We start from the raw sequence: 11,508 nt of genomic DNA, 5'->3' as shown, positions 1-11,508 counted from the left end.
TTGTAGCAGAGGAGTCAAAATGATACAAGAGGTCCTCAGGGGTAAGATCACTGGAGAAGCAGTTCTCTGTGGATGAGTTAAAAAGCCCAAAGTAGAGAAGAAATGAAAACATATGGCGCCTTACAAAACAGCCCCAAAAGACTTCAAGATCTCTCTGGAAGGGATTAGTTATGTTCTGAATGATTTCCAAGAACTGTGCCAAAGGCAGCAAATTTTTCTTTGTAGAGATAAGGCTTACTGCTCACGAAAGACCCCAGACTGTCCTGCTCTATGGCCTGAATAAACTGCATCTCCGACACTGGCAAATACTTTATTTTCCTTTGCTTTTGAAACTCTCATATAGAAGAAATGTATATTCATTTATCTTTATCAATCTATCTATCCATCAAATGAGTTAACTTCCATTTAAAAATTATAGTTTGCTAAAGTACTTCATGGGAGCTCAGGTAGCCTAGTGCCTAAGGCATTGACTGCTAACCAGAAGGCTGGCGATTTAAACCCACCAGCCACTCCTTGGAAGGAAGGTTGGGCAATCTACTTCCATAGTGATACTGCTTTGGAAACCCGAGGGGTCACTATGAGTCGGGTCTGACGCAATGGCACATAACAACAACAAAGGACTTCATAAGACAGTATCACTACGGAAATAGATTGCCCAACCTTCCTTCCGAGGAGTGGCTGGTGGGTTTGAACCGCCAGCCTTCTGATTAGCAGTCAAATGCCTTAGGCACTACGCCACCAGAGCTCCCAACAACAACATACAAGAAAAAGTCAACATGTAGGCTATGGTATTAGCCAACTGAGGGTGGATTAGTTTGATTTTTGGTACAGGCAGTAGAGCGTGGTGCAAAGAGCATAACATTTGGAGTCACACACACCAGAGTTTGGATGTTGTGATAGCTGGAGCTGTGTGTCAACTTGGCTGGACTCCAGTTCTGCATGGTTGTTCCCATGATGGGATCAGATGACTGTGTTCTGAGTGGCCAGTCTGCCCAAGGGGAGTTTCCCTAGGGGTGTGGCCTGCTTCCAAGATAACCAGGGACATCCTGGGAAGAGACACATTCCTGGAGGGATTGGAACCCTGGTGTGCGGACTACATACTTCCGTGAGTGAGCAGCCCACCACTCGGCCTGGAGATCTTGGATTCATCTTTTGTCGGAGTCAACAACCAGCATACTGCCTGCCAGCCTTGAATTTCTCGGCCCCCTGTGCTTACGGAAGCTAAAGCTGCCTCCAGTCCATTTTCCTCCAGAGACTTGGACTTGTCGGCTTGGACTTGTTGGCTTCTATACGCTTGTGAGCCATTTTCCTAAGATAAATTTCTCTCTCTCTCTCTCTATAAATATATATATACACTTTGCTGGTTTTTGTGTTTCTCTAGAGAACCCAATCTAACACAGATGTTGTCTCTGCCATTGACCAGCCAGCAAAGGGAGCATTTGTGGACTCAGAGTGTTCATTGATGAATGTGGGCTAGTGACAGGAGAAGAGAGAAAATTATGTAAAACAAAACAGGTGAAGCACCTGTAGTCTGACTAATACATAACCAACCAACAACTAACCCATTGCCATGGAGTCGGTTCCGACTCATAGCGACCTGATAGGACAGAGCAGAACTGCCCCACTGGGTTTGGTTTCCAAGGCTATAACCTTTCTGGAAGCTGACTGCCTCATCTTCCTCCCACAGAGTGGTTGGTGGGTTCAAACTGCTGACCTTCTCGTTTGCAGATGAGTGCTTAACCAGTATGCCACTGAAACAAACAAACAAACAAAACCCAAACTCACTGCTATTGAGTTGACTTCGCCTCATAGCGATCCCCATTGGGTTTCTGAGGTGGTAAATCTTTATGGAAGTAGGTTGCCCCATCTTCCTTCTGTGGAGCAGCTGGTGGGTTTGAACCATCAACCTTCTGGTTAGCAGTCAAATGCCTTAGGCGCTGCATCACCAGAGCTCCTGAATATGCAACAGGCATGCAATAGCGCATTTGCTAATTGCAATGACTTACTTACATATCAGAAAAATGACGGTCAGTGAACATTTCTGTAAAAATTATAAAGAGTCTTTAATTGTTTTTCTCTTTGGTCACTTCACAGGAGAAAGAGAAAGCAATGCTGTTTGGTAAAGGGCAAAATGAAGTGGGCTGGATCATTCTATGTTGTTATGTTGTTGTTATGTGCCGTCGAGTTGGACCTAACTCATAGAGACAACCCCCCTTGGGTTTCTGAGGAGGTATCACTAAGGAAGTAGATTGCCCAACCTTCCTTCCAAGGAGTGGCTGGTGGGTTTGAACTGCCAGCGTTCTGGTTAGCAGTCAAGTGGCTTAGGCACTACACCACCAGAGCTTCCATGACCATTCTATGATATTCCTGGAAAAAGAAGCAGGATGTGACTTTATCAAAAAATGCAAACACTTCAGTGAGTTCAGAGAGGACTTTTGCCAGAGACAGAAGCAAGAGGCCAGATCCCATGTGTTACAGACCGAACTGTGTCCCCACAAAATACGTGTCGGCATCCTCATCCCTCTACCTGTACATGTGATCCTATTTGGGAAGAGTGCTTTCTCTGTCATGTTCATGAGCCTTACAGTATAGGGTGGGTCTTGAACTAAGCACTTGAGTTATGAAAAGAGCCAAGGAGACAGGAAAAAGTACAAACGAGGTGGTGGTGGTGGGGTAGGCAAATGCTATATGAACATCCCAAAGACTCTGAATTCAGACTCCTAGCCTGTAGAACAGTACGAAAATATATTTCTGCTCTTTTAAGCCAATCACTTGTGACATCTGTGTTATAATAGCTCTAGGAAGCTAAGACACCATGTACTGAAAATTACATAAAAGCAACTCCTAAATATAAACAGCTATGAAGGAGCTCTGGTGGCATCTGACTACTAAGCAGAAGGCTTGGTGGTTCAAACCCACCAGCCACTCCATGGAAGGAAGACTGGACAATCTACTTCCATAAAGATTTACTGCCTTGGAAACCCAGTGCAGGTGACTATGAGTCACAACTGACTCGATGGCAGTGGGTGTGGGTTTATGAAGGAGCTCTGGTGGCACACTGTGTAAGGCATTCGATAGCTTACTAGAAGGTTGATGGTTCAAACCCATCAGCCGCTCTGCAGCAGGAAGATGAGGCAGTCTGCTTATGCAAAGATTTACAGCCTTGGAAACCCAATGGGGCTCGCAAGGAGACGGAATCTACTTGATGGCAATGAGTATGTTACCGGTCCTTCCAGGAAGGCATCAGCAACCAGTGCATGGCATAAACACCTTCCTGCATCCTCGCTCCTGCTCGTGGCTGGTTCTTGCGTGCGTGTAAATGCAGCTGACCGGAACCCTGCTGAGTCCAGAGGAGACTGTCCAGAGAACAGCTTATGAGGAGGTCCTTGCCCATTCCCTGTCTGTCCCATGACCTTTGGGCCTCCATCAGGTCTGTATGTAAGATGGAGATGAGTGAGGAGCCCTACTTCTTCCCATAAAAGAGGCTGGCAACAACTTGTGACAAATTCCTTTTCTACCTAAGGAAAACTACGGTCAAAGAATAACTAGTGTGAATCTACAGTGGAAACGGCCCAGTTTTCTCATTACAATGGTATCACAGTGGTATCCCAGCATGCACTGGGTTCTCATCTATTGCTTGAAAGAGAAACAGAATAAATGAGTGAAGTAACTCAGATTTCATACTCCAATGACGTATTTCACTAACAAATATGTCAGGGAGAGGGCTTTATCTACAGAAAGGTCTCCGGAAAGGTCGAGAAGCCAACACAGAACACTGTCCAGCGATTACGAAGTGCAAACAGTTATATGGTGTTGGTGGGGCCATAGGAGCAAACAGTTACCATGCTTGGCTACTAACCCAAAGGCTGTAGGTTCAAGTCCACTGAGAGGTCCCTCAGAAGAAAGGCCTGGGGATCTACTTCTGAAAAACCAGCCACTGAAAACTCTATAGAGGCCAGTCCTACTGACACACATGGGGGTCAACCATGGGCTGGAGTCAACTGGATTGTCAGCCATTGGTTGGTTTGTTGATTTTTTTTTGTTAGTCCCATGAGTCCATGGCACAAAGACATCATGATGTAGAACATCTGTTTCTCTTGAGGTGTCTGAGTTAGAGATCTAGAATAAATGGTAAGAACTGGATGGTGTGCTGCAGATGTCTGTATTTCATTGTGATTCAAACCATGAGCACAAGGTGCTGACAGAGCCCATAATCAAAGGCCTTGTGTCCTGCTGGCAAGCTGGAGCCAGGGGTGCATCTGCAACCCTCAGGCAGACAGAGCCTACTTCCTTGGCCAACTGAAGAAAGGTTCAAAGAAAAAGAAAAGGAAAAGCCAAGAGTCCAATCTGCTGTGGGGTAAAGTTCACTCACAGTGTGGTTCGTAAGGGGGAGGAGGATCTCCACAAGGCACGCACTCCATGTCCTGGAAACCAACCAGCTTTGTCTTCCTATAAAACCTAGAAGATAAAGGAAAATAATCCTGTTAGTGCTTTCATCTACGCTCACAGCTGAGCAAACAGATTAGCGTCATAAATGATGGGCAGTCACCATTAACAATTCTATTGTTTGGAAAAAATGGACTCAAAAGTGTTAAATATAATGTTGGTGCTGATAGTGGCCCTCTAGCCAGCTCTGAATCACGGTGACTCCGTGTACAGGAGAAGGAAAGGGTGCCCGGTCCCGCGCCATCTCCACCACCACTGGTCTGTTCCAGTCTGCTGTCGCAGCTGCTGTGTATTCTGAGTGGCTTCTAGCCTAAGGCATTGGACTGCTACCTAGAAGGTTGCTAGTTCAAACCCACCAGCCACTCTGCAGAAGGAAGATGGGGCAATCTACTTCTGTAAAGATTTACCACCTTGGAAACCCAATGGGGGTCACTATGAGTTGGAACTGACTCAATGGCAGTGGCTTTGGTTTTTTTGAGTTTTCCAACCTAGGGGGCTCATCTTTCAGCACCATATTGGATAATCTTCTATTATGAAGTATACAGTTTTCCTTGGTTGACTTTTGGAGGTAGATTGTCAGGCCTTTTTTTCACAGCTTGACTCAGTCTGGAAGCTCCACTGAAACCTGTCCACCATGGGTGACTCTGCTGGTATCTGTAATATTAGTGGCATAGCTTCTAGCATTGTGATACCTTACACAGACAAACCCAAACCAAACCCACTGCCATTAAGTCAATTCTGACTCACAGCAACTCTATAGGACAGAATATAGAACTGCCCCACAGGGTTTCCAAGGCTGTCATCTTTACAGAAGCAAAGCCCTAACCACACCCACTGCCGTGGAGTCCATTCTGACTCATAGATGCCCTAGAGGACAGAGTGGAACTGCCCCACAGGGTTTCCAAGGCTGTCAATCTTTAATCAAGGTGACTACCTCATTGGTTCCGCACAGAGCGGCTGTTAGGTTTGAACCACCAACCTTTTGGTTACCAGGGATGCTTTAACCACTGCACCATCAGAGCTCCTTTCTTACATAGACACATCCCTGAAAAAGCCCTCCTGAGCCTGTTGTGGGAACTTGATAAATACCAATTCCACTTAATACAACGTTGCAGATTTTACTCAGCCCACACTTTCCCTACACTGGGGTCAGGCTGCTGGTGAGGGAATATGAAATCAGTCCTCTGGCTTTTCTGCTACAATTTAAACTTCAAAATACCATATAAATGAGGTGCTGTTGTTGTTGTTAGTTGCCTCGAGTCAGTTCTGACTCACAGTGACCCCAAGCATGCAGAGTAGAGTTGACCCACCTAGAAATGATCACTTTGTGGTTTTAGTGGCTTTGAGTGGATTTGAACCGATGCCGACCCTACATGTGCAGAGTAGAACTGCACTGACCTTTTGAAAGCAGATTTCCAGGCCTAGGGGACAGTAGTAATGCCCACTTCTCTGAGTGGTTTTGGTGACTGAATCCGTGTGAAGTGCACAATCAATGTTATTAGCTCACATTATTGCTGAGTCCCTGAGTGGTACAAACGGTGAAGGGCTCAGCTTCTGACCAAACGGATGAAAGCTTGAGCCCATCCAGAGGTGCATCAGAAGAAAGGACTGGCAACCTGCTTCTGAGAACCAAGCCACTGCAAGCCCTGTGGGGCACAGGTCTACTCTGACACACATGGGGTCACTACGAATTGAAATCGACTTGATGGCAACTGTGTTGGGTTTTCTGGATCATCATTATTAGAAGCAACAAAGAGCTGGCAGGAGCCAGGTTGTCCCTTTAGCTCCAGCTCCCCTTAGTGGAGAGGGGTTAGTGCACTGGAGCCAAGCAGAAGTAGTTGTAGGTCAACTGATCATGTTCTGGAAAAAACAGTAGCGGCAATCACATCAAATAATTATTTAGAGCTTACTATGGGCTAGGAGCTCTGGCGGCATAGTGCCTAAGGCATTTGACTGCTAACCAGAAGGCTGGTGGTTCAAATCCTCCAGCCACTCCTTGGAAGGAAGATTGGGGAATCTACTTCCCTAGTGATACTGCCTCAGAAACCCAAGGAGGGGTAGCTATGAGTCAAATCCAACGTGACAATGGAGGTTATGGGCTAGGAGGTCTGGTTGTTCAGTGGTTAAACCATTGAACTTGCTTCCATAAAGATTTACAGCCTTGGAAATCCTATGGGGCTGTTCTACTCTGTTCCCTAGGGGTGCTGTGAGTTGGAATCAACTTGAGGCAATGAGTTTGCTTTGGGCTTTGCTTCCATAAAGACTGACAACCTTGGAAACCATATGCAACAGTTCTAGTCTGTCCTCTAGGGGTGCTGTGAGCAAGAATTGACTCTGGCTGTGGGTTTGGTTTGGGCTTTTCTTCAGTAAAGATTGACAGCCTTGGAAATCCTATGGGGCACTTTCACTTTGTCCTCTAGGGACGTTATGAGGCTGTAGGGTTTATGACTAGACACTTTGCTAGGTACTTTACATGCAGTGCACTTTAATTCTTCCAAGGTTGGCAATATTATTAGGCCGTAAGTTTGCACATGAGAACGATGGGGGTGAGAGAAGTTAAGTAACTGGCTTACAGTTGTTGAATGTACCTAGGGACAAAGGAACAACTGGCTGGTTAGTAGATTGTCCAACCTTCCTTCCAACGAATGGCTGGTGGATTCAACCACCAGTCTTCTGGTTAGCAGTCAAATGCCTTAGGAGCTATGCCACCAGAGCTCCTAGGCCACAGCAAGCTCTAAATAATTATTTGATGTGATTGCCACTACTGTTTTTTCCAGAGTGTGATCAGTTGGCCTACAACCTCCTCTGTCTGGTTCCAGTGCAGTAGCCCCTCTCCACTAAGGAGACCTGGAGCTAAGGGGACAACCTGCCCCTGCCGGCTCTTTGTTGCTTCTAATAATGATGATCCAGAAAACCCAGATTGTGGGCCTGGAGCGAGGGCAGACGATTCTGACACCCAACTTGCTACTGCGGAGAAAGCAGCTGGGATCCTCTTGGGGTTGAGCCTGTGGGTGGCAGATGACCTCTGACAGAGTGAGGTGGCTGCTGACTGAAAGGTTGGAGGTTCCAGGCCACTCAGAGGTGCCTTGGAAGAAAGGCCTGGTGACCTGATCTGCTTCTGAAAAATTAGCCACCGAAAGTCCCACAGAGCACAGTTCTACTCCGATATACACGGGGACGCCACGGGTCAGAATCAACTCGACAGCAACTGGCCCAAGGCTACAGAAATTGGGAGTGGCACCAGGAAGAAAAATGCCCAGCTTGTGCCTGGGGCTGACAGCATTTGTTCAGAAAGCGATATGTAATTTGCTTGTTTCCTTGAAGCTTCAATCTTCCTGTCTATAGAATGAGTTTCAACTCTTTGCCTTCTCTGCAGAAATGTGGTCACACAAGAAGAAAGTTCGTAAAACTGAAACCCAACCAAACCAAACCCACTGCCATTGTACAACCCCCACTGAGTTTCCCACGTGGTAAATCTTTACACAAGTAGACTGCCTCATCTTCCTTCTGATGATCTTCCTTCCACGGAGCAGCTGGTGGGTTTGAACCCCCAACCTTCTGGTTTGCAGTCAAATGCTTTATGCACTGCATCACCAGAGCTCCTAGTAAAATTGAAAAGCCCTGGCTAAAAGTCTCTAGGGACTTATCACCCGCCTCATACTCTGAGGCTGGTTTTGAAAGGATGTAATATTAAACTAATTATACAAATAAACTGTTAAACATCATTCAAATTTTTTTTTTCAGTTTTAGCTTTCCCGAATATCAGTATTTATTTAACGAATGAACAAACATTAGCAAAACTAACACGGTGGGTTCAAACGACAACAAATGAGGTTAAGCATGAGGAACAATGCCTTTGCTGGCATCCAGGGAAATGTATCCTGTCTCAGATGAAAAAGCACTCCAACCCCACATCCACTATGGTTCCCTGTGTACAAGCAGAGGACACAGCTTTGGAACATCGAGTCCCAGCGTCTGGGCCCTTCCCCACTCCTCCAGACATTGCCTGCCTCAGCACCTGCGTCTGCTGCAGAGACCTCTCTTCTGAGCCCTCAGAGAAAAGAGGAGGCATGTACAGACATGCATTGGTCAAGGATCATAGGCTATGCCCAGCAGTATTTGCTGACGTTCAGTTCGTGTTTCTTGATTACATTCACGCAAGATCAAAACTCTGAGCGACAATATTCACAGAACACAGCACAGGTCTGAGACAATGGACAATTACTTTTGTTTTCGTATTTTATGTACAAGATATAATTTCACTTGTCGCACAATTCATCCATTTAAACTGTACAATTCAACAGCTTTTGGCAGAGTCACATAATCGTACAACCATCACCACGATCAAGTTTAGAATATTTTCAACACCCAGAAAAGTAAACCTGAACCCATTAGCACTCGATAGATACACACACACCTCTCCACCCCATCCCTGTGGCTTCCCACTACTTCCCACCTCCAAAAACAAAACCAAATTGACTGCCGTCAAGTTGGACCCAACTCATAGTGACCCTTCTTTGGGTTTCCAAGGCGGTATCTCTATGGAAGTAGATTGCCCCATCTTCCTTCCGAGGAGTGGCTGGTGGGTTTGAACCGCCAGCCTTCTGGTTAGCAGTCAAGTGCCTTAGGCACTATGCTACCAGAGCTCCTTTCCCACCTCCAGGCAACAGCTAATCTACTTTCTGTCTCTTTACTCAAAAAACCCACCAGCCACTCCTCAGAAGAAAGATAGGGCAATCTACTTCCGTAGTGATACTGCCTCGAAAACCAACTCGATGGCACATAACAACAAACAACAACATCGAGTAGATTACGACTCATAGAGATCCCCATTGGGTTTCCAAGGATTTAAATCTTTACGGAAGCAGAATGCCTCATCTTTTTCCTGCAGAGCAGCTGGTGGGCTTAAACCACCAACCTTTTGGTTAGTAGTCAAATACCTTAACCCCTACACCACCAGTGCTCCAGTCTCTATGCCTGTTCTGGACATGTCATTATCTCTGGAATCATACCCTATCTGTCCTTTTGTGTCTGGCTTCCTTCACTCAGCATAGTGTTTCCCAGCTGGATCCATGTTGCAGCGTGTGTCAGATCGTCATTACATTTTATAGTCAAATAATACTCCACTGTATGGATGGACCACATCATGTTCCTCCAGTCACCAGCTCGGGGACATCTGGGCCATTTCCACTTAGTGGCCATTATGAATACTACTGCTATGGGCATTCAAAAAAAGTTTATGTATGGACACATGTTTTCGTTTCTATCAAGTATATACCTAGGAGTAGAATTGCTAGCTCATGAGACAACGCTTTCTTTAACATTTTTTAAGGCACTGTCAGACTGCTTTCCACAGCGGCTGCACCCCTGTACATTCCCACCACCAGTGCAGGCCAGTTCTAATTTCTCCACATCCTCACCAACACTTGTTGTTGTTCATCTTTTTCATTATAACTATCCTAGTGGACATAAGATGTGGTGGTCTGATTCCACAAAAGGTTTACAGCATTAGAAACCCTCTCAGGAAGTTCTATTCTGTTCTATAGGGTTGCTGTTGAGTAGGAATCAACTTGACAGTACTGGGTGTGGTTTGGTCTTTTAATGGAAGTAAAGTGGTTCCTCATTGTGCTTTTGATTTGCGTTTCCTTAATGGCTAATAAGGAGCTCTGGTTGCACAGTGGTTAAGGCATTTGGCTGCTAGCCAAAAGATTGGCAATTTGAACCCGCCAGTTGTTCCATGGGAGAAAAATGAGGCAGTCTATTTCTAAAAAGATATACAGCCTTAGAAACCCAATGGGATTAGTTTTACTCTATCTTATAGGGCTGCTATGAGTTGGAATCAACTCGATGGCAGTGGGTTTGGTTTGGGCTTTGCTTCCATAAAGATGATAGCCTTGAAAACCCTATGGACCAGTTCTACTCTGTCCCATATGGTTGCTATGAGTTGGAACCAATTTGATGGCAGTGGGTTTGGCTTCTTGGCTAGTGATGCTATGCATCTTTGTGCTCTTGGCCATATGTATCTCTCCTTTGGAAAAATATCTATTCAGTTACTTTGCCCATTTTTAAACTAGATTGTTTGTTTTTTTATTATGGATGTGTAAGAGTTCTTTGTAGATTCTAGATAGAAGTCCCTTAGAGTTTAAAAAAAAAAAAAGAAAAACTCACTGCTGTCGAGTCGATTCAACTCATAGCAACCCCTCCTTGGGTTTCCAAAGTGGAATCTCTATGGAAGTAGATTTCCCCAGTTCTCCTTCCAAGGAGTGGCTGGTGGGTGTTAACCGCCCCGCCAGCCTTCTGGTTAGCAGTCAAATGCCTTAGGCACTACGCCACCAGAGCTCCTACCTTAAGAGTTATGACTTGAAAATATTTACTCCTAAAGCAATGAATATAATCCACCACATGAATAAAACAAAGGAAAAGAACCACATGATCTTATTAGTCAATGCAGAAAAGGCTTAGACAAAATCCAACACCCATTCTTAACAAAATGGGAATAGAAGAGAAATTTCTCAACATAATTAAGGGCGTGTACACAAAACCAACAGCTGACATTATTCCCTGTGGAGAGAGACTGAAAGCATTTTCCTTGAGAAAGAGAACTAGGCAAGGATGCCCCCTATCACCACTGTCATTCAACACTGTACTGGAAGTCCCAGCCAGAGCAATAGGCAACAGTGGAAAATAAAAGGCATCCAAATTGGCAAAGAACTAAAATATTACTATTTGCAGATGATATGATCTTATACATAGACAATCTAAGAGACTTGAAAAGAAAACTATTGGGATTAATAGGATTCAGCAAAGTGGCAGGACACAAGGTCAGCATACAAAAATCAGTTGAATTCCTCCACACTAACAATGGGAGGTCTGGTGGCATAGTGCCTAAGACACTTGACTGCTAACTAGAAGGCTGGCGGTTCAAACCCACTAGCCACTCCTCGGAAGGAAGATTGGGCAATCTACTTCCGTAGTGATGTTGTTGTTGTTGTTGTTAAGTGCCATCGAGTCGTTTCCGACTCATAGCGACCCCATGCACAGCAGAACGAAACACTGCCCGAT

At 45.3% G+C, this 11,508-nt stretch overlaps 1 protein-coding gene across 1 annotated transcript in view; it reads right to left on the bottom strand.

Annotated features, from left to right (window-relative positions):
* The window catches only part of TNFRSF19 (TNF receptor superfamily member 19), a 112,548-nt gene that overhangs the window by 47,506 nt on the left and 53,534 nt on the right, over positions 1–11,508 (bottom strand). The window contains exon 4 of the mRNA XM_007942531.1: positions 4,373–4,458. Within this exon, the coding sequence (XP_007940722.1) occupies positions 4,373–4,458 (86 nt within the window). The remainder of the gene's footprint in view (positions 1–4,372; positions 4,459–11,508) is intronic.

The sequence above is a fragment of the Orycteropus afer genome, unplaced genomic scaffold (genome assembly GCF_000298275.1).
Source record: "Orycteropus afer afer isolate SDZICR_OR568_19922 unplaced genomic scaffold, OryAfe1.0 scaffold00092, whole genome shotgun sequence".
Classification (NCBI taxonomy): Eukaryota; Metazoa; Chordata; class Mammalia; order Tubulidentata; family Orycteropodidae; genus Orycteropus; species Orycteropus afer.
This window is presented reverse-complemented; position numbering and strand designations above follow the sequence as displayed.